The 23,397-nt window shown below is 50.2% G+C and overlaps 4 protein-coding genes across 4 annotated transcripts; 3 read left to right on the top strand and 1 right to left on the bottom strand.

Annotated features, from left to right (window-relative positions):
• Window positions 1-229: 229 nt before the first annotated feature.
• On the top strand, window positions 230-12,492 carry FSUBG_6927 (polyketide synthase; the record flags this gene model as incomplete). The annotated part of the gene is made up of 10 exons (XM_036685177.1): window positions 230-860; window positions 911-1,546; window positions 1,596-2,234; window positions 2,285-2,404; window positions 2,455-4,435; window positions 4,486-4,706; window positions 4,759-6,988; window positions 7,036-7,733; window positions 7,779-9,605; window positions 9,668-12,492. 10 exons carry the CDS (start codon window positions 230-232, stop codon window positions 12,490-12,492), a joined length of 11,808 nt encoding a protein of 3,935 aa, XP_036537581.1.
• A 1,635-nt stretch (window positions 12,493-14,127) lies between these two features.
• FSUBG_6926 (catalase mono-functional heme-containing protein) lies at window positions 14,128-18,839 on the bottom strand (the record flags this gene model as incomplete). The annotated part of the gene is made up of 10 exons (XM_036685176.1): window positions 14,128-14,168; window positions 14,242-15,312; window positions 15,697-16,012; window positions 16,596-16,753; window positions 17,173-17,680; window positions 17,732-18,154; window positions 18,202-18,294; window positions 18,345-18,582; window positions 18,633-18,762; window positions 18,809-18,839. The coding sequence occupies 10 exons, from the start codon at window positions 18,837-18,839 to the stop codon at window positions 14,128-14,130; spliced, it is 3,009 nt and encodes a 1,002-aa protein (XP_036537580.1).
• Window positions 18,840-19,723: 884 nt separating this feature from the next.
• Window positions 19,724-21,612, top strand: FSUBG_6925 (glucose-methanol-choline (gmc) oxidoreductase; the record flags this gene model as incomplete). Its single annotated transcript, XM_036685175.1, has 3 exons — window positions 19,724-21,254; window positions 21,312-21,475; window positions 21,526-21,612. 3 exons carry the CDS (start codon window positions 19,724-19,726, stop codon window positions 21,610-21,612), a joined length of 1,782 nt encoding a protein of 593 aa, XP_036537579.1.
• A 376-nt stretch (window positions 21,613-21,988) lies between these two features.
• FSUBG_6924 (glycosyl hydrolase) lies at window positions 21,989-22,717 on the top strand (the record flags this gene model as incomplete). The annotated part of the gene is made up of 1 exon (XM_036685174.1): window positions 21,989-22,717. One exon carries the CDS (start codon window positions 21,989-21,991, stop codon window positions 22,715-22,717), a length of 729 nt encoding a protein of 242 aa, XP_036537578.1.
• Between the last annotated feature and the right edge of the window lie 680 nt (window positions 22,718-23,397).

Genomic DNA, 23,397 nt, shown 5'->3' with positions numbered 1-23,397 from the left:
AGAATATTGTGTTATCACTAGGCTCAACTCTTTTGTCTGACCGTGAAACAGCGGAACCGAATAACACCGGCATCGGCATCATAAGCCTCTGAGTTTCTGATATAAGGAACAGTACTGTTCTCTATCCAAGTCAAATGTTCAAACTCAACTGGTCAATTGCTCGATCAATCTCAACATTGCACAAAGAGACTATTACCTGTCTCCAACCATCTCTCCAGCTCTTTCAATCATGTCCGACAACGAGCCAATTGCCATCATCGGCAGCGCATGCCGCTTCCCCGGAGACTCTTCCTCCCCCTCCAAGCTCTGGGATCTCCTCAAATCTCCCCGTGATTTGTTGACCAAAGTCCCATCCAACCGCTACAACGCCGATGCATTCTACCATGCGGACTCCAAGCACCATGGCACCACTAACGTGCGCCATTCGTACTTCCTCAACGAGGACCCCGCCAGCTTTGACAACAACTTCTTCAATATCCAGCCCGGTGAGGCGGAAGCAATTGACCCCCAGCAGAGACTCCTCATGGAGGTTGTGTACCAGGGCCTTTGCGCTTCTGGACAGACCATTGAGGGGCTTCGTGGATCGCCTACTTCTGTTTATGTTGGTGTCATGTGTGATGATTGGAGTGGGATCATCACCCGTGATCTGGAGGTGTTTCCACAGTATGGTGCAACCGGCATGGCGAGAAGTATCATGTCGAATCGTATTTCATACTTTTTCGACTGGCATGGTCCATCTATGACGATTGATACGGCTTGTTCGTCGAGCTTGGTCGCTGTTCATCAGGCCATTCAGACGTTGAGAAGTGGGGAGTCTGAAGTTGCCATCGCAGCCGGAGCCAACCTGATCCTTACCCCAGGTATGAGTCCCAAACCTAGACATTAAAGTAATGGATGGCTAACCAGCTAGGTATGTATGTTGCTGAGAGCAAGCTGTCCATGTTGTCCCCATCAGGTAGGTCCAAAATGTGGGATCAGGATGTAAACGGCTACGCCCGCGGCGAAGGTATCGCTGCTGTCGTGCTCAAGCCTCTCAGCGCCGCGATCCGCGATAACGACCATATCGACTGCATCATCCGCGCCACGGGCGTCAACCAAGACGGCCGCACCCCAGGTCTGACCATGCCTAGCGCCACGGCCCAAGCAGACCTCATCCGCAGCACATACGCCCGCGCCGGTCTCGACATCAACAAGCCCGAAGACCGCCCTCAATTCTTTCACGCCCATGGTACAGGTACACCTGCTGGTGATCCCCGTGAAGCTGAAGCCATCTATCGTGCGTTCTACTCGGATGTTAAGAATGATAAGCTTTACGTTGGGTCGATCAAGACTGTGCTGGGTCATACTGAGGGCACGGCTGGTCTCGCGAGTTTGATCGGGACGGCGCTTGCGATTCAGAATAAGACTATTCCACCGAATATGCACTTTGACGTTTTGAATCCAAAGATCAAGCCGTTTTATGATAACTTGGAGGTTCCGACTAGGGCTATTGATTGGCCTGAGACAAAGAAGGGACAACCTCGACGAGCTAGCATTAATAGCTTTGGTGAGAATCTTTCACCTATGACTTGATGTGCTCGCTGACAAGACTTTAGGCTTTGGTGGTACCAATGCCCATGCTATCATCGAGGCCTACGAGCCCAGCATTACAGATAGCGTGCCCGGTCCACTGTTTAGCCCATTGACATTTTCCGCTTCATCCGAGTCGTCTCTACGATCTATGCTCTCCTCCTACTCAGATTATCTCAAGTCTAATCCCGAGCTGCCACTCAAAGACCTCGCATACACCCTGCAAACACGACGCTCCACCCTGGCCTACCGCGTCGCCATCACTGCCTCCAACGTGGAGGATGTCTACACCCAACTCGACGCTATAGAGAACGGCGAGCAGTCTAGTACCATCGGTGTGCGCCAGGTCACCAAGACTTCACCCAAGATCATGGGCGTCTTTACAGGCCAGGGTGCTCAGTGGCCACGCATGGGCGCGAGACTTATCGAAGAGTCCGCATTCGCGTCACAGCGACTTTCTGAGCTTGACGAGGCATTGTCAAGCCTTCCGAAGGACGATAGACCTTCTTGGACTCTGCGGGAGATGATTCTTGCGGATTCCAAGGCTTCGAGGATCGCCGAGGCTGCTATTTCCCAGCCTTTGTGCACGGCTATTCAGGTCGTCTTGGTTGATCTCCTCCGACAGGCTGGTGTTGAGCTCTCTGGCGTTGTTGGTCATTCTTCTGGTTCGTGAATCTATCACAATTTTTATTTCAAATACTAAGAGAGAGTTCAGGTGAGATTGGGGCTGCTTATGCGGCTGGTCTGCTTACTGCACGAGATGCCATCCGAGTCGCTTACTACAGAGGTCTCTATGCTAAGCTCGCACAGTCTCCCAATGGCCGCAAGGGTGCCAGTAAGTAGCTACCCCGCCTCTTCAAGATTCACGCTAACATGGCTCCCCAGTGATGGCAGTTGGAACTACCTTTGACGACGCATCGGAGTTCTGCGAACTGGATGCCTTCCAAGGCCGAATCCAAGTCGCCGCCAGAAACTCCTCTTCTAGCATTACTCTCTCGGGCGATGAGGATGCTATCGTCGAAGCTATCGAGACATTCAAGGATGAGGGCAAGTTCGCTCGTCAACTAAAGGTCGACACAGCTTATCACTCATCTCACGTCCTTCCATGCGCCAAACCATACCTCGAAGCCATGGAGAGATGTCAGATCGAGCGTGCTACTCCTACTGCGACAAAATGGTACTCAAGTGTCCACGATGGTCAGGTGATGACAGCTGAGCTTCTTGCTCCCCAGTACTGGGTCGACAACATGACCAGCGCGGTCCTGTTCTCTCCTGCTGTGGAGCATGCCTGGCAGGAAGAAGGGCCGTACGATCTGATCATCGAAGTTGGTCCTCATGCAGTACTCAAGACTCCCTGCCTTGACACTTTGGAAGACATGACCGGAGACCGACCTCCTTACTCTGGTGTTTTGGGTCGCGGCAAGGACGACATCCAGCAATTCTCCAACGGTCTTGGCGCTGTCTGGACTCAACTCGGCGCGGGATCAGTTACTTTTGAGCGCTTCGAGATGGTCGCATCCGACTCCAAGACTGTCCCGTCTTTCATCCATGACCTTCCTAACTATACCTTCGACCATGCGAGACAGTTCATGTCGATGTCGAGGGTATCTGGTTGGTACAACAGCATGCAGGAAGCTCCTCATCCCATTCTGGGCAGACGATGCCATGATCGCGAGACATCGCAGACGCTTCAGTGGCGCAACGTGCTGAGCCCCAAAGAGATTCCCTGGCTGCATGGTCATCAGATTCAGGGCCAGATCATCTTCCCCGCTACTGGATACATCTCTATGGCTGTTGAGGCCGTGAACATCATTGCAGAGTCAAAACTGGGCCTTGTTACGATTGAGGACCTCCGCATCGGACGAGCACTTGCGTTCAGCGATGATGACGCAAGCGTCGAGTCGATGTTTGATCTAAGAATCATCAGCCGTTCTGATACCGAGATCGAGGCTGAGTTCTCATGCTACTCTGGCCTTCCTCAGAACCACACTGCAAACATGGTTCTCAACGCAACTGCTCATATCAAGGCCTCCCTTTCTGCACCAACTGCTGAAAGAATCCCCAGCATCAAGGTCGATGACTATAATCTTCGCGAGGTTCAAGTCGACAGATTCTATGACTTCCTCAGTCGCCTCGGATACAACTACTCCTGGCCCTTCCACGGTACCACCAGCATCCGCAGAAAGGCAAACCTTGCTATAGGTACTCTTGAGGATCAGTCTGGTTCTGAGTGGGAAGACCAGCTTCTCGTTCATCCCGGCATGCTTGATACTTCTCTCCAGACAACATTCGCCGCGTACTGCTGTCCAGGCGACGAGCGCATGTGGGCCCTTCACTTGCCGACCAGTTTCCGCTCCATCGTAATCAACCCCTACTTCACCTCTGCCGGTGTCGGAAAGCAGAAGAGCTTCCAGTATCAGTCTGTTGCTATCGAGGAGAGGAAGGCTTCCAAGGTCATCGTGGAGCTGAACTTGCTCTCTGAAGAGACTGGAGATACGTTTCTCCAGATTGAGGGCATGGAGCTCGTTCCCTTCTCACCTGCTACCCCAGAGAACGACGCCGTTTTGTTCTCTCGCTTTGACTATAGGCTTGCTGGACCCGATGGCGAGCTCACAGCTGCTGAGTATTCTTTCAGAGATGAGGACTACATGATGGCAGTTGACTGTGAACGCATCGCTTTCTACTACCTTCGCCGGCTGGTTGAGACTATCACGCCCGAGGAGAAGGCCAACACCCTTCCTCACTACCGACACCTTGTGGAGTGGGCAGCTCATGTCGTCCCTCAAGTCGTAGACGGAGCCAACCCCCACGTCCCATCTAGCGCGCAGAAAGATACACATGAAGACATTCAAAGCATCTTGAAGAAGTAAGTTTACCGTCCTGTGTAAGAGGTATGCATGGCTAACTGCGCACCAGGCACTATGAACGTGTTGACGTCCGTCTTCTCGAATCTGTTGGCGAAAACCTCCCACAAGTCATTCGCGGAAATGGCAACATCCTTGAGCACATGACAAAGGACGGTATGCTCGACGATGTTTACGAGGAAGGCTTTGGTCTTGATCTAGTGAACAAGTATATTGCGCATATGACAGCTCAGATCGCCCATCGATATCCTCGTATGAATATCCTAGAGATTGGTACGAACATCGCTTTCTATCCCCAGTATTGGATCATGCTGACATGACTCAGGTGCCGGAACGGGCGGTTCAACCCGAGAGATCCTCCCCCGTCTCGGCTCAGCCTTCTCAACATACACCTACACCGACGTCTCGGGCGGTTTCTTCGACACAGCCCAAGATCGCTTCAAAGACTATGCCGAACGCATGATCTTCAAAACCTTCGACATGAACATCAGTCCTGGTTCTCAAGGCTTTACCGAAGGATCATATGACCTCGTAATCGCCTCCAATGTCCTGCACGCCACTCTGGAGCTAGAAGATATGATGAAGCATGTGAGAAGCTTCCTCAAGCCCGGAGGTTTCCTCATCATTCTCGAGACGGTTAACAACGACTGTTTACGCGTCGGTTTACCTATGGGTAGTCTTCCTGGCTGGTGGCTCGGTGCAGAGCATGGCCGACGCTGGGGTCCTACCCTCACGCTACCGCAGTGGGACTCTTTGCTTTGGAAGTGTGGCTTTGGTGGCATTGACACTACGACGCCGCCTGTTCACAAGATCCTTCCTGGGCATGTCTTTTGTGCTCAGGCTCTTGATGAGCGTGTTGAGATTCTTCGTTCGCCTCTGAGCCACCTTTCCGACCTTCCCGAGACCAAGTCTACGGAGCTCGCTATTGTTGGGGGAGAAACACTCAAGGTCCATAGGATGTGCGAACAGATTTCTCGACGTCTCAAGCCAAAGTACGACAGAATCACGCGCTTCAACTCGATCGAGGAGCTCAACACCAGTGGTCTTGTAGACTCGTGCACTGTTTTGTCTCTCACTGAACTCGATGAGCCGCTGTTCGCCAACATGACTTCTGGCAAGCTGGATGCGCTAAAGATACTGTGGAAGCAGGGTGGAAGTATCCTCTGGGTTACTACTGGTGCTCGAGATGAGAATCCTCACTCCTACATGACCACCGGAGTTGGTCGTTGCATGCGCTTCGAGTACCCGAACATCACCCTCCAAGCTCTGGACATCAAGACCATGACGGACCGCACTCCCGAGCTCATCGCGGACCATCTCCTGAGACTGGAGGTATTGGACAAGTGGTCCAAGGAACTTCGCCCAGAAGAGTTGCTCTGGTCTTTGGAACCTGAGATCTACATTGACGATGATGCCAGTATCGTTCCACGACTATATCCCTACGAGTCTGGAAACGCACGATACAACGCTGAGCGTCGCAATGTTATCAAGGATGCCAATCTTGAGACCGACAGGGTAGTATTTGTGGAGAATGAGGGTAAGTGGGAGGTTCACCATGCTTCGCCTCTTCATATTTCCCAGGAGCTGCCGTTCGCTGCTAAGACGAAGACCATTCGCATCACACACTTCTCGCCTGCTACCGTCAACTTCGCTCCGGGTGTCAGTCTGATGGTTTGCGTTGGAATTGACACAGCTTCTGGTGAGAGACTTCTGGCTGTCACTCACATTGCTGAGTCTCCTGTTTCGGTCGCAGCAGACTGGTGCATCCCTCTCGGAGAGCTTGATGCAGGTGATACGCTAGCCAACGTCTCAGCCCTTCTGACTGCTTCTACCATCTTGAAGCATATGGCCACCGAGGAAACTCTTGTCGTTCATGATGCTCCTTCTCGCCTTGCTTCCGCCTTGGAGGGTCTCGCCAAGGAATCATCCGTCACGGTCTTCTTAACTTCGTCCGACAGGGCAAACACGAAGGGATGGCAATACATCGACAGTCACTTGCCTGAGCGAGTTATCAAGACATCTATCCCCAGATCAGCCACTAAGTTCATCAACCTATCGCAAGATGCCAATGCGAAGGAGACTGGCCGAGTCATCTCCGGATGCCTTCCCCGCTACTGCGAGACCATCAACACAGACCGACTCTTCAGTTCGGGTAAGGTGATACGCCAATCCGTGTCCAAGGAAGACGTTTCTATTGCATTCAACAGGGCTTTCTATGAGGCCAAGTCGCTCTCTAGTACTGCTATTGACGCAAGCTTGATCTCCCTGAAGGATATTTCTGGTGTCAGTGCAGCTGAGGTTCGCTTCGCTGTCGTAGACTGTACTGAGTCCTCCATCGAGGCCTCTGTTCGTCCTATCGACGATGGAAAGATCTTCCAGGCTGACAAGACATTCCTTCTCATCGGTCTATCTGGTGAACTTGGCCAATCTCTTTGCAAGTGGATGGTTGAGCAGGGAGCTCGAAATATTGTTCTTACCAGTCGCCGTCCTAACGTCTCTCAACACTTCTTTGACGAAATGGCTACCATGGGTGCTACAGTCAAGGCACTTCCCATGTAAGTGCATATTTCACCATTATAACATCTGATACTGACATTTCCAGGGATATTACCAATCGCGACTCACTACATGCATGCGTTGCCATCATCCAAAAGACACTTCCTCCCATCGCAGGTGTCGTTAACGGCGCCATGGTTCTCCGAGACGCACTCTTCGAGAATATGGCCTATCAAGACTTTCTGGAGGTCCTAAGGCCCAAGGTGCTTGGGTCCCAACTCCTCGATGAAATGTTCTATGACACTCCCCTCGACTTCTTCATCTTCTTCTCCTCCACCACCGCCGTCATGGGCAACAGCGGTCAGAGTAATTACATCGCTGGCAACATGTTCATGAACGCACTCGCAGCACAGCGTAAGAAGCGCGGTGTCGCCGCTTCATCCATTGACATCAGTTCCATCATTGGTCTTGGCTACGTCGAGAGGGCTGAGGACCTTAGTGAGGATACTTTCATCAAGATGGGTTACAAGCCTATGTCTGAACAAGACCTACAGAAGCTGTTTGCTGAGGCTATTGTTCTTGGAAGGCCCGAGTGCGATGAGGTTTGTGAGCTTGTGACGGGTGTTACCCCTATCTACACTGATGCTCAGGCTAGTGATCAATACTTGAAGGATGTCAAGTTTGGTCACTTTCTCATGGAGCGTTTGGATACTCAGGGCTATACTGGGAAGACATCTACTGTTCCTGTTAGGGTGCAGTTGGCTGATGTCAAGACCAAAACTGATGCCGTAGCTATCATCAAAGGTATGTTTCTTTGCTAACTTGAGTGACCATTGCTGACCTTGAAAGATGCTTTCATTGTACGACTTCGACGTGTTTTGGCTGTTGGACCAGATGAGATCATCAACGAAAAGGTCACTCTAGTCGAACAAGGTGTTGACTCTCTGATGGCTGTCGAAGTCCGCTCCTGGTTCATCAAAGAACTCGATGTCGACATTCCCGTCCTCAAGATTCTGGGTGGAATGTCCGTTCCCGATCTCGTTGAAGAGTCCCTCGACCTTATCTCAGACTCCATCCTTGACGCATCATCCCTCGAAGCAGGCAGCGCCTCAACCACTCAACCCCCCAAGCCCACCCTCCAAACAAACCGCGTCACACCACCTGAGAGCTCCCGTGGCACAAGTGACGAGAGTAAGCAGCAAGCCGGCTCCGACTCCTCCCGCTCGCCAATCGACACGCCCCTTACATCGATGGAGAGCCAAGAACCCGCTAAAGAGGAAGACAGTACGGACAACTCCACTCCCCTAAAGACTTTTCCTAACGAGCTGTCCAGCATCATGTCCTACGGTCAAGCAGGCTTCTGGTTTCTGAACGACTACCTTTTCAACAAGAGGGCGTTCAACATGGCCGTCATGTTGAAGCTCACGGGCCAGATCCGCATGCAGGCTCTGGAGAAGGCTGTCAATCTTGTTGCGGAGCGGCATGAGATCTTGAGGACGAGATTCTTTTGGGGTGATGATGGTGATGAGAGGATGCCTTTGCAGGGTATCATCCCAGCGGATCTGAAGTTGACAACGAAGAAGGTCGTTGATGAGGGAGAAGCTGAGGTGGAGTTGAAGAAGCTTCATGATGTGGAGTGGGATTTGAGTGGAGGTGAAGGAGTCAAGATCACTTTGCTGTCGTTATCGGATAATGTTCATTTTCTTTTGTTGGGTATGCATCACATTTACATTGACGGATACAGCTTCAGTGTGTTCTTCAAGGACCTCGAAGTTGCTTACACAAAACACACGCTCCCTTCTCTTCCGGTCGAGTCACAGTATCGATCTTTTGCACTTCAACAGCGACAGATGTATGCGAACGGCGATCTCACCAAGTCCATTGAGTACTATCGAAAAAGCTTTCCCAAAGAGTTCAAGCCTATTCAGCTTTTCCCTTTCGCTATCACGCCTGCGAGACAGTTTGCCAACGAGTATTCTCAACACGAGGCCAAGATTAGTATTGATCCAGAACTAGCTACCAAGGTTCGACAGCTCGCCCGCGTCAATCGCTCGACTTCATTCCATGTCTACTTGGCAGCCTTGGAGCTTCTTCTCTTCACACTCCTACCCAACGCAGGGGAAGTCTTTATCGGTATCGCCGATGCCAACCGCGGTGATAAGAAGTTCATGGGCAGTCTCGGCTTCTTTCTGAACCTTCTCCCTCTACGCTTCCGGCGAAAAAGGCGCGGTACCCAACTCAGCTCCATCATCCAGACAGCTCGCGACACAGCATATGGAGCACTCCAACACTCCACGCTACCCTTCGATGTCCTTCTTCGGGAACTAAACGTTCCGAGATCTGACAAGTACACGCCCATCTTCCAGGTCTTCATGGACTATAGACAGGTTGTTCAGGAACGGTCGTCGTGGGGAGGCTGCAAGCTCCATGGGGAAAAGTGGCACAATGCTGGGACGGGATACGACATTGCTTTGGAGGTCAACGAAAATATCACCACTGATACCCTTTTGGGTCTGAGACTTCAGAAGCAGCTTTACTCTGAGGATCACACTGCGCTTCTACTTCGCTCGTACTTGAGCGTGCTGGAGTACGTGGTCCAAGGGACTAACAAGGCTGCTGATGCTGCGCCGGCTTGGTCGAAGGATGATCTCCAGGCTGCGCTGGATGCCGGGAAAGGTAAGTCACTTCCATCTCCAAACTCTGCGATGCCCAGCAGGAAACATTGACTATCATACCAGCACCCGAGTTCCTACCAAAGTGGCAGTCCACAATCAGTCATCACATCGACCACATCATCCAAATCAACGCTACCAAAGTTGCTCTCAAGGACGGCAACGATACCGTGCTTACATACGAACAGATGGGCAATCGGGTCAACTCCATCGCCCAGGCTCTCATCGACGCTGGGACTACGCAGAGCACAGTAGTCGGAGTCTTCCAAGAACCCTCCTCGGACTGGATCTGCTCCCTTCTCGCCATCTTCAAAGCTGGAGCAGTCTACGTCCCTCTCGATCTTCGCAACTCCATTCCTCGTCTGACTAGCATCGTCAAAGCCTCTCGGCCTTCGCTCATCATCACGGATCATACGACTGATGAGAAGCTTGAGCTCATTGGTGCCAAGTTCATCACCCAGCTTCAGCTGCACAAGGTGGCCAATCAGGAGCTTAAGGAGCCGAACCGTGCAAAGGTCGGATCTCTGGCTGTCATTCTCTTCACCAGCGGTTCTACAGGTGAACCCAAGGGCCTCATGATGACACATACCAATCTCATGTCCTACGCCGAAGTCTCAAGCAAGACTTTCTCCAAGCCCGATGAAGGTCTCGTGGTACTACAGCAGAGTCCCTTCAGTTTCGACTTTTCACTTGATCAGACCGTGGCTGCGTTGGCGAATGGTGGATGTCTTTGCATCGTACCAGCAGGCAAGAGAGGAGACCCCGATGAGATCAGCAAGATCATGGTCAAAGAGGGTGTTACATACACGACTGCTACACCTTCTGAGTATGATCTGTGGTTACGATACAGCACCAGCACTCTAAGACAATGCACTTCGTGGAAGTACGCTTTCTCTGGTGGTGAGGCGATGAGTCACAAACTAGCCCGCGAGTTCGGAACGTTGAACCTGAAGAATCTCCACGTCTTCAATGGCTATGGGCCAGCTGAGACAACAATTCTCTCTCATCGCATCGACCTCAAGTACACAGATCCTGATCTTCCAGACCCCCTTCTAGCTGGTTATCCCATGCCTGGTTTCTCAGTCTGCATCGTGGACGACAAGATGCGGCCTGTTCCTCTTGGTGTTCAGGGCGAGATTGTCCTCGGTGGCCCATGCATCGTCTCCGGCTATCTCAACATGCCCGACTCCACGAAAGACAAGTTCTTGCCGGACACCTTCTTCGGAACCAGTGGGAAGGTATATCGCAGTGGAGATCGCGGCCGTCTATGCCATGATGGTTCGCTATTCTGCGACGGCCGTCTTGAAGGTAGCAACATGATCAAGCTTCGAGGATTCCGAGTCGAGTTGGACGAAGTAGAGAAGACTATTATCAGTCACTCCGCTGGCGCACTCTCCCACGCAGTTGTTACGCTGCGAGGCACTGAAGAAGGCCGCTATCTAGCAGCCCATGTTCTCTTTGCTCCCGAATTCCCAGAGCACAATCAGGAAAGCATCATGAAATCTCTCCGTCAAACCCTTCCTCTACCTCCCTACATGCGTCCTTCCGTCTTCCAGATCCTCGACGACATTCCACGAACCGCCCATCTCAAGATCGATCGAAAGGCCATCCAAGAAATGCCCGTCAAGACCTCTGCCTCCCACGACTCTGGAACTCTGACTGTCGCTGAACAAAGTCTGAGTGAGCTTTGGCGGCGGGTCTTGCCTCTCGATCCCGGTTCTCTTTCTCCTGAATCTGACTTCTTCCTTATTGGTGGCAACTCTATTCTTCTAGTCAAGCTCCAGGCGCTGTTGAGGCAGACGTTCGAGACGGCGCCTAAACTTGTTGCGCTCATGGGCGCTACTACTCTCGGCGCTATGGCTGCCATCCTTGAGAACTGTGGATCTGTTGGCGTCATTCATTGGGATAGAGAGACTGCGCTGCCAGATGATCTTCGAGCTACTACGACGCTGCGCCCAGTGAGCAAGACAAAGGAAATTACAGTGCTTCTCACTGGCTCATTGGGGTACCTCGGTCGTCATCTTCTGCCAGCGCTCGTTCAAGATTCTCGAGTCACACGAGTTCATTGTCTGGTCCGTTCCGTGAACAATGAGAAAATTAGTCACAGCTCTAGCGCAAAAGTCCGGGTTATCGAGAGCGACGTGTCCAAGCCCAATCTTGGCCTTTCCGACTCAACTTACTCCCGCCTTGCTGATGAAACAGACGTCATCATCCACTGCGCAGCCAACAGATCCTTCTGGGACAGATACGAAGTTCTCAGGCCGGTCAACGTCGACTCGGTGAAGGAGTTGGCTAAGCTCGCCGCTGTTTCTGGCCGCTCGATACCATTGCACTTCCTGTCATCTGGAGCTGTGAAGACGTATGAGGGAGATGGTCTGACACCACCGCCTGATGGTAGTGATGGTTACGTGGCTACAAAGTGGGCTTCAGAGACATTCTTGCGAAACGCCGCTGGTTCAATCGGCCTTCCCGTCTACGCACACCGTCCCACCATGAGCAGCACGTCGCAAACCGAAAAAGACCAAGCCTCGATCGTCAACGAACTCATCACCATCATTAAGTCGATTGGCGTCCGACCAGCTTTCGAAGGAGTCACCGGCTCAGTAGATGTACTTCCAATCAGTGACATTGTCAAAGCTATCCAGGAGACTGTCCTGAGCTCGAGTGCTGGTGGACAAGGTTACAACATTGTGCAACATGAAGCACATCACCGCGCTTTCGTGGAGGAATTCGCAGCCATCGTACGCTCTGACGATGGTTTGAACAGCCTTCCTAGTATTTCTATCTTAGACTGGTTCGGTGAGGCGAAGAAGGCTGGATTTTCTTATTTTCTTGCAACTCAGGATTTGGTCATGGGTTCAGGTGACGGTCGCTTGGTTTCAAGGCGTTAACCGGGTCTCCACCACTAGACTTAGTTAGATACATAATCATATTTTCAAAGTTCATTATTAATCACGTTCACAAGGGACTGTGTTTTATAGGAGTCTGGGTACGTGAATTTCCAACCACAGGCATCTAAGCCGCAGTCTTATAAAAGAGACCATTCAAAGTACAACGTCGAATGATAACGCTTGCCAAAATCGCAGACTACCCACTTCTCAACAGCCAATTTATGACCATCGACCGGTGTTTAACACTAAGCTAGTCAACGGTCTATCCTCACTCAACCATAAAGCTCATCCCCTCCACTCCTTAGGGGGTTAAGAGAACAGCAGACCTCAATCTAAGGCATCGACAAAGGCTCTTTAAACTCAGTAAAGTGCATCCTGAAATTATACTGAGAGAAAGGTCCTTTATCGCTCATGATCGAGGGCCTGAGTTTCTTTCCCTCCCTAGACGCCACACCTTTAAATGGCCCTGGTAGTTGGCCCATCACGGCCTATGATTGTACGCTTTGCTAAGTGTGGATGGTTGGTCGGTTGATCGTTCTTTGTAATTGTACGCTTTTCCATATTTTGGTGGCTCGTTGGCTTGTTGACCTCTTTATCAGCGAGATCCGGTTGAGCAGCAAGCCTTATTGCTCGCAACGTATTAGTTGGGTCTCCTTAGATTTCCGGAAGACGGTGGGTGTTTACTCACCCTTGAACTGCTCCAAAAAGGAGACAGGAAAGGACAATGGACTTGATTCCTAACATAATTGTTCTTGGTAGGTCTTTGCGAGCGCGGTGTTGGTGGATTGATTCCTGTTGAGATGATTTACTTTCAGTAGGTATGCCATTGGTATGTTTATTTATAAGATGAGAATTGCATGTTCTTACCCGTATTTCAAGTACCCTGTCTATAGTGACCGGGGATTTGATAGAGTTTATAGATTACACTAGGTAGCCGGGTAAGGCGGTATGTTAACTTCGGCACTCGGGCACCATCAGCTGTTGAATAGGTGCATGCCGACCAAGATGTTCCGTCAACTACAAAAGAAGTAAATAATGTCCAATCTCTTAAGGTCAATGCGCACGTGAGCCGTCCAAACTGGCTGGGTATATGCCTGTAGTTTCATGTCAAGGTAGCAGCGGCTCGTACTTCATAATTTGCCGCCTTGAAAGCCTAAATCCTCTCGGCTCTATTATTGTGCCCTGCGGCCGTTGCCATTATACCTACCTACGCCGATCGATCCCTTTCACATCAGTCGGTAACCTCGTATTAATAATATTAGCTAAACTCATGAACAAGTCCTAACTACCCGACGAACCATGAATACTTTCGCGTCCGCGGCATCATCCTTGATTTCCAGCCAAGGGACCTCGCCCTGTTCGCGCTCGGGCTTGCCGATGATGTTACTTACTGTTGACCATCCTTGTCTCTGAGCAATGAGATAATGGCTTATTAATAATACCAGGGGGACACAATCGTCATTACTCACACAGATATTGGACAACAATACGGAGTATCAGGGCGGTAAGTGAAGATATAATTACCTAGTTAGACAATAATTAAGCTCGAAAGTCTTGATGCTTCAGACCTGGCCGAGCTACCCGTGAATATAATCCCTAGGGAATGAAATTTCTCTGGTTCGAGTAATTCAGAATTTAATCCCTCTTGTTGAAGTACATGGGTAAAGCCAATTCGCCTATAATTCGTTACAGGTGAGGTACAAAGAATCGGCTCCAGAACAAGGCAGTCCAAAGACGGAGACGGATTACGCGAAGACTTGAATGCGAGAAGCGTGAGCTTTGTACCTTTGCTGAAAACAATGCCCAAATGATCTTTTAAAAGAATTAGATCGAGGCTTGTCCCGTTTTCCAAAATAACAGTTGAATTCCTTTTTGACCTTGCATGAGAGTAGGTAGCATGAGTCAAGACTCCTTGCAAATGCAGTCTGCCCTGCGAAAACCCATCTTGCTCAAATTGAACATGCATGAAAGTCTTGTGGACTACCTCGGAAAGTAACTCCTTGAAAAGAACAGGACCATCGAGGGAGGCCCACGACCATGACGGCGCTCGATAATCTCGACTCCGCTTCATGACCGGGTCCTCTACCGAGAATCCCAGCTGCTTCTCAAGACCAGCACTCCACATACCAAAAGCGTAGTCTGCATCTATAAAGGGCTCGAAATATTTGGCGATGCCCATGAATGCAGGAAGTTTGTCGCTTATGAACGTGAACTGGCTATCCGAATAACCCTGAACAACACGGTTCCATTGTCGGAACACGGTGCATGGTACACATTTTCCCCGGGACAAGGTCAACAAATTCGTTAAACGTTCTGGCAGTAGGGCCTTGAAAGAACCAGCGAAAGGGATGCCAGTTGGGAATGCCTCGGATTTCAGTTCTTGGTGGCATTCCCAGAATACCTGTTCTTCTGCAAAGTAAATAACTCTTGGCGCAAGCATTCTCTCTTGAAATACCCATCCTCTTTCGAAGAAAGGTGTGTGCCGTAGCTGCCGCTCAGTGTAAAGAGTGTCGATGATGTTAAAGGTCTGGCTCCGAGTGTCGGGAAGAGGATCCGCTCGGACACATCCTACGCGGATGCTTTCGGCATTTCGACTCCGAAATAATCCACCATCTGGTCCATCAGATGCCGAGGCGGCAATGTTGCATAGTCCATTGGAGTAAACTAAGCCCATACATGCAGACTCACGCTCCCAATCTTCATGAGAATCCTGAATAATACACAGCGCATCGATCCATAGGTATCTGACGCCAAGGGCGCGAGCGACAACTATGGTATCTCTGAATGTTTTTGGAAGTGTTTGTATCGCCCAGCCTCGAACTAAGTCATCAATATTTGAGGATAAGAGCCGAGGTTGCTTTTTTGCGTCCCATCTGTAGCTCAGTGTGATATACGTGCGGGTCTGACTAGTATTCTGTGGTCGCAAAACAATTCTGCAGGTTTCATCTTTCGATCGACGTATGTCTAGCAAACGTGTAGGTTGCCAGCGTGTAACATTCCTCGTACAGCCACTCGATTTGTGACCCATTTGACATGATTGTATCCATTTGGAGATCAATCTGAGCGTGGAAGTCGATGAGGTAGAGGATGACAATGATGGCCGAGCATCATATCGAACCCAGTAGTTGTCTTGCATCAAAGTCAGTTTTCCGTCAATGTGGACTGTCTGTATATCATGCTTCAAAAAGAGAAGACACCACTCACCGTTTCTTGGCATTAATTCGAATGGTATATAATGGGAGTGCTCTTTCGAGCCGGGGCAACAAATCATGAAAAGGATTGCGGGTGAATCATGGTCGTGCTGGACAATGTAATGCATGCCGTCCCAATCTGTTTCCGAACCCTCTTTCCAGGTAGGTTCAGACTCGACACTAGTCACCTTTCCTGAAACAAGCATGTCCCATACTCTGCAGCAGATGTAACAGTTCTGTGAAGATGCTTTTCGAAACGACTCCAATGACTCGTGGTGTCGCCTCATAGGCCACATAGAGCTATTGCGCCTTTCCTCCTCCCAACTGGCCTGGTCGAAGTGTAGAGCACGTGTACAAGTCGAGCAGAGGGTGCTATATGCCATATTGAAAGATATCCACAGAAAACCTTACTTATTGTCAATAGCGTGTTGTCAAAGGGATCAAAAATTTGAGTCGAGAATTAATTTTAGGAGGGGCTTGTCATGGCGAAACTATTTGGTTATCTGTCTATAATGCCTTGCTGTCAGCCTGTTGCCCTGACTGGGTGAATTGTTCCCAAGGTTGCGGGGTAGGTTGAAAAAAGGCTGGAATACCTTGCTGTAACAAGTACCACTAAAAATCGATTAGTCGCATAGCTAGATTTTGAAATATCTGCTCTACGTATTTATATCAGAGAGGCCAGTTAACAAAAGCACTTGGTCTCTTATATTGATTCTGTTCACAGATTCCATAAACAGTTCTATTCATGTACAAGGACAAGGGAGCCTTGGTAATGTAATATGCGTGTTTACTGGCCTTAGAGCTCCCCTGGTAAGCATTATGGCGCGTAACTAGCTTCTATAATTGGTACGTTATTAAACACTGCTCACTAAATGTGATGTGTTCCATTGGGCTTGGGCGCCATGCACATACAGCTCTATACTTGACTAGAGCCTCCTCCTCTACAATATTTAGAGGCCTCACAAGCTTCGCCTTGTGGATCCAGTCAACATCAACACATCTACCTGCGATCTTCTCGAGTTCTGAAACCTGGAACTTAGAGCCCTCGAGTGCTTTCTGGACTTTGGAACCTGTATCAGGATGTGTTCATGACATGATTACAGGGGGTCCTTGTACAGCAGACTTCTCCGACGCCTTTCAGAAGCGGGACTGTAGTAAACCAGTAGTTAATGGCTTCCATATATATATGGCTTTTTGGAAATCAGCAGTCAGCCTTATGCCAAGAATAGCGGCTGGTGTCGTCTGACTCCAAGAAATCAGTGGCATGCGACAGTTCGACTGTGACATCAACGCCGGCATCTTAACGTATATCGCATATCATGCGAATTGACAGTGTGAATTTTCGAAACGAAGAGCTCTATTCTAAGCATTCTATACGTCTATTGCTGATCTATCTCATTAAGTCTACGCCATAATTTCATACTCCTCAGCGTCTAAAGGTGAGTGGCATCCTCCTTGATCTTTGCCATCATTCGCTGACCAATCTCACCATCAACCTTGCTAAACATAGCAACGACAGCCTCTCTCAAGGGAGCTGGTGTACCAGCCAAGCTTCCAACAACATTACCCACAAACTTCTCCTTCTCAGCATCATCAAAGACCCTCCTCCACAGATCCCGAGGCTGCACAAAGTCCTCATCGTCAACGGGGATCTCATTCAAACCGAGCAGTGCATTGGCAGCGATACGCTCGTGGTGTGTGATCTGAGTGATGGATTGGGTGGTAACGCCAGGGCTGAGAGTGCTTCGGACGTAGTTGGGGTCGCCGCCGTAGTTCTTGGTAGTGGTGATGCCGTCGCGGACAAAGGGGGCGTAGACAGGCGCGATAGGGCGGTTGGGAGGGAGTTGGGCGTAGTTGGAGCCGAGGCGGTATCGCTGGGCGTCAGGGTAGGCGAACATGCGAGCCTGGAGCATAGGGTCTGGCGTCATAGCGATACCTGGGACCAAGTTCGATGGCGAGAAGGCAGCTTGTTCAATCTCGGCAAAGTAGTTGTCCGGCTATGATCTGTCAGCACTTGGTTCATTCGTTTTGTCCAATGATAAACTTACGTTCTTCTTCAAGGTCATCTTGCCAACCTCAATCAACGGAAACTCCTTATGAGACCAAATCTTGGTAATGTCGAACAAAGCCCGACCAAAGGTCTCAGCCCTCTCAGGCTCCATGATCTGGACATACAACTTCCAGACAGGGTACTCGCCACGGGCAATAGCATCCCAGAGATCCTCAGTATGATAGTCAGCATTGGCGCCAGCCTTCTTCTCGGCTTCTTCAGCAGAGGCGAAGCTGGTGTGTCCAGTCTCGGGACGGAAGTGGAATTTGCAGTATCGGGGGCGGCCAGAGCTGTCGATGAGCTTGAAGGTGTGAACGCCGAAGCCGGTCACGCGGCGGATGGAGTCGGGAAGACCGCGGCTGCCAAAGAGATGCATTAGGGTGTGAACACTCTCGGGTTGGTTGACGTGAAAGTCCCAGAACTAAGAAGATTAGACCATATAGTCGTAGCTGAACTCAGGTAACTCACCATAGTTGCATCAGGTCGGTTAGTAGCGGGATGTCTCTTGTGGCTTCGGTTCAATGAAGGAAATCGCATGGGATCACGAACAAAGAAGACAGGCTAGCCAGATCAGCACAAGAACAGCCATCAATCGCAGAATCGATACTTACAACATGGTTCCCGACAATGTCGTAGTTTCCTTCCTCAGTAAAGAACTTGACAGAGAAACCTCGAACATCGCGAACAGTATCGGCACTGCCCTTCTCTCCACCAGTGGTACTGAGACGGAAGAGAACCTGTGTCTTCTTGCCAGCGGTGTCGAGGAACTTGGCGCAAGTCAATTGAGCGATTTCAGGGTTCGTGACTTCAAATTCTCCCCAGGCACCAGCAGCTTTGGCGTGAACAACTCTGCGATGTTTGTCAGTCGAGTAGGTGTAGTGGTGAAGTGACTAATTTACCGTTCAGGAATGCGCTCTCGGCTGAAATGGGCCAGGGTCTCGAGGAGAAGGGTATCACCAAGAGTTGTGAGACCGCCGCCGCCAAAGACGGGGAGCGTAGTGCTCACTGAAGGGTCGCGAACAGGCTGACCTACACTAGTTAGCTGTGACAGGAGATGTCCCGGTCTCAGACGTACCCTCGGTCAAAGTATACACAGGATTAGACATTTTGAGAGATTGCAATTGAACGTAATGAAGAAGAAGAATAGTTTCTATGACGAGAAAGAAACGAGGGAATTCCCCAGCCTTAAGACAATTTTTGCACTCCTCATTACGGCATCTTCAATGCCGAGCCCGCCCCGACAGATAAGAAATGGATCTCATCTTGCGGGCCTTTCTTCCAAGATTTCGATAAGATAGAGGTTATCGCGAACAGTCGCAGTGCAAGTCCAATCACAGCAGTTATTTTTCTAAGCCGCAATCTTTGCAAGTGGATCGGTATATGCGGTAGTATTACTGCATACAGCTAGTGCACTCCCTGCCGAAGAGCCGCTAAAAACTGGACCCCGAGCGAAGCTGTTCTAGAAATGGTCACCGGAGCTGACTCGGCATCTTTGTCAGATTGTTTGTAACACGGTTTTTGTCCGGGTTTTGCGAGTTTTTCAGTTAATGGCGCTTTGGGGGTTGACTCGGCGTTTCTGTCACACGGGTTTTGTGCGGGATTTGTGAGTTTTTTGCGGTTTGAGGCTTGACTGTGCCTCCAAGGTGCTCGAGTTTTCGTATGGGGAATACGTCACTGGTTGAGTACCGAGAGATCCGTATAGAAGCAAAGATCAATGTTACAGCAGAACTGTCGGCATTTCGGTGCCGCCAGACGCGTATGTCGGGAATGTCCATCTTGAACATGGAGAACTTGGTCAGTGACGACATTGCAAGATGGAATATATAAATATCACAGCTCACGATGAGTCTTGGTGTTTTGCAATCCAGCATTCACTCAAGCTTCACTTACAAACATCTCAACTACTCCAAAGCATCTTCACTTCTCTAATATCAACTCTTTAACCAGACTCATCTCATCAACTCCCTCACCTCGCAATATCTTCAACAAAATGGCATTCGTCGCAAACGGAAATGAGTACGACTTCATCATCGTCGGCGGCGGCACAGCAGGAAACACTGTAGCAGGCCGTCTCGCCGAAAACCCCCACGTCCGCATCCTCATCATCGAAGCCGGCATCCCCAACCCACACCAAGTCCCTGAAATCACCACTCCCTCCAAGGCCTTCAACCTGCGCGGCAGCAAGCACGACTGGGCCTACAAGTCCACCATGATCAAGCGCGACGACTACGAGCGCATCGAGAAGCCCAACACCCGCGGCAAAGTCCTCGGCGGCTCGTCCTGCGCCAACTACTTCACCTGGATCCCTGGCTCCAAGCCTACCTTTGACGACTGGGAGGCTTTTGGCGGCGAGGATTGGAACTGGGAGGGTTGTGTGGAGTATCTTCGCAGGTGTGCGACTTATCATGATGAGGAGGGGCTTTATCCTGCTGAGCTGGGGAAGATTGGCTCGGGGGGACCTATTCAGATTGCGCATGCGGATCTTGTTCCTGAGATGCAGCCTTGGCGTGATGCTCTGACTGAAGCGTGGGTTTCCAAGGGCGAAGTCTTGACGGAGAATATTTATGATGGCGAGATGAGAGGTCTTACGCATTGTGTTGATACTATTCATGGGGGTCAGCGACAGGGAAGTTTCTTGTATCTCAAGAACAAGCCCAATGTCAATATCCTCTATGGCGTCCAGTCCAAGGAGCTGATCATTGATCCCCGCACCAACACTTGTCTTGGTGTCACCGTCATCAACCCCGATACCAAGGGAGAACTCAGCGTCTTCGCCAGCAAGGAAGTCATTCTATCTCAGGGCGTCTTCGAAACCCCCAAGCTTCTCATGCTTTCTGGTGTCGGTCCCGCCAAGGAACTCCAGAAGAACGACATCAACGTCAAGCTCGACTCTCCTCACGTTGGCCAGCATCTTCTCGATCACCCTATCGTTCCCTTCGTTCTCCAGGTCAAGGATGGCTTCGGTCTAGAGGACTACATCCTTCGAGATGGAGCCGCCAACAGCGCTGCTGTCGCTCAGTACAAGCGTGACAAGACCGGTCCTGTCAGCTCTGGTCTCCTCGAACTCGTCGGCTTTCCTCGTATCGATGAGCGTCTCGAGCAGCACCAATCCTACCGTGAAGCCAAGGCTGCGAACGGTGGTCTAGACCCCTTTGGTCCTAAGGGTCAACCTCACTTCGAACTCGATTTCGTCGGCATGTTCAGTACTGCTTTCCAATGGCACTACCCCGTCCCCGAGAAGGGCAACTACATGACCGTCATCGTCGACCTTCTCCGTCCACTATCTGAAGGTCAAGTCACTCTTAACAACAACGATCCTCTTGTGCAGCCTAACATTAACCTCAACTTCTTTGGCAATGATCTTGATATCCTTGCTATGCGCGAAGGTGTTCGCTGGACTTATGATGTTCTTACCACTGGCAAGGGCTTTAAGGACATTGTCCTTGGCGAATATCCTTGGAGAATGCCCCTTGAGTCTGATGAGGAGATGAAGAGAGCTGTTCTCGATCGCAGCCAGACTGGTTTCCGCAAGTCCACTCTATCATCATTTTAAAATCTTGTGCTAACACGGCTCACAGACCCCTGCGGTACTGCACGTCTCTCTAAGAACATCCAGCAGGGTGTTGTTGACTCTCGCCTCCGCGTTCACGGAATCAAGAACCTCCGCATTGCTGATGCCTCCGTGATCCCTGTCATTCCTGACTGCCGCATTCAGAACTCTGTCTACATGATTGGAGAGAAGGTAAGATATTTTCAACCCAATTCTGATGAATTTACTGACATGTTTCATAGGGTGCCGATATGATCAAGGCTGATCATCCTGAGATCTTTGGTCAGGAAGCTCCTACCAGGGCCAACCCATTCACTAGCCGCCTATAGATGGATATAGATGCTTGATCGGAGGTACTGGGATTAGAATTGGTTTGCGTTTAGACATAGCATATAGACTTAGATGATTTTACAATAGAATCTTTTATTTCAGTCTTTCGCTATCCATCTTAACATTGATGTAAGATGCAAGAATGCTGACCAAACCGTCAGCTTCATGAACGGAGCCAAATTCATCCACCAATCACAATCCTCGGCATGACTCACTCCACAGTTGCATCACCTCATTCGTCCATCAGCATTATCAATGATGGCTAAATGAGGTTCCTCTAAATCATTTAATAGACCGGTAGCTTATGATTGTATCGCGCGTCTTCACTTGAAGCTCTCTTAATTATTTCAAATCTGCGAAAACCCGTCAAGGAAAATGGCATCGACAGCACCAAACTCGATCAAGGTACTACTTCTTACCAAAACCCGCGGCTATCGTCATGACTGCATTCCCGCCATGATTTCGGCGTTTAACTCACTACCATTCTCCGTGAGCGCAACTGAAGATTCAACAGAGTTGCTGTCTCTTTCGAACTATGACGTCGTTGCTCTCGGACATAACACAGGCGATTATCTGAATGAAGAGGAAGTCACCTCCTTGCTAAGCTTCGTCGAAAATGGCGGTGGTGTTGTAGGCATTCACGCTGCCACATCTGGCTTAAAGACAAACGCCAGGTATACCAAGATCTTGGGCGAGGTGTTTAATGGCCACCCGCCGCCACAGTGGATGACTCTCGCGGTCGAAACCTCAAATCACTACATCAACGGTTATCAGTCCCTTCCTGGTCCAGACTCTGCACCTGAAGAAGCTCCTGTATGTCCTGTCAAGACAGAGTCTCTTCAAGCGGGGCAGTTCACGTGGTTCGACGAGGTGTATACATTCAGATCTCACCCGCGTATCGATGGCCGCACTATCTTACTTTCGGTGCAGGGGGGTAATGAGGAGAGCGCTGAATCGGCAGGGTTTCCGTTGTCGTGGACTCAAACGGTCGGAAAGGGAAGAGTGTACTACACTGCTCTGGGCCATTTTGATGAAGCGTATAAAGATACTTGGTTCATGGAAAGCTTGCGCCGAGCTGTGGTATGGACTGCGAAGAAGGACTAAGGGTATACTTTATGAGAGAACACAATTGGTGTACAGACCATTGTGGTGGCAGGACGCAGATAGAGCCGAGCGGGACACTGCATCAGTCTGGTTTGACAATATTTCACGTTCAGAATAAAGCTGCTTTCCGTCAAATACCGTGCGCTGTCCCTATACCTGTAGAGTCGAGAGTCAGGTTAATCATGGCGGGTGTATGATGGTCCATGGACCTTGTTTCTTGACGAGACGACTCGGGGTTTCGTCCATGACTGTCGTTAAAACTGAGTTTCGAGTCGGCATGGTTACCCCCGCGCGGGGATAATTCTTTCTCCCCTACCTACACAAGGTGAGTTGTTTTCGGCCATGCTGCACCGCCAAGATATACTCTCAATGCCTCGCCAAGGCAGATAATTACAGTCAGAAGGTCCGTTCCCTGCAAATTCATTGATCTTCACAGCTCCTGAATCAAGCATAAACTCTGTCGCTTCTCGCGGTGTCGTAGTGCGGAGTTTCTCCAACGTCGGCTTACCGCTTTCACTCCCTTCCAAGCCAGCCAAGAAAGATAAGCAAACAAGACCAACAGCGGGAACTGTAAGATTGTGGATCAAGCGGGACGGAACAAGTCTTGGCCCGAGGGTCGTGCTTGGTACCCAGTTTATATCTGGACTCAGCTATCATCGGAGGCTTGAGGAGGAATCTTT

This window comes from Fusarium subglutinans, assembly GCF_013396075.1.
Source record: "Fusarium subglutinans strain NRRL 66333 chromosome Unknown NRRL66333_c0000080, whole genome shotgun sequence".
NCBI lineage: Eukaryota > Fungi > Ascomycota > Sordariomycetes > Hypocreales > Nectriaceae > Fusarium > Fusarium subglutinans.
This window is presented reverse-complemented; position numbering and strand designations above follow the sequence as displayed.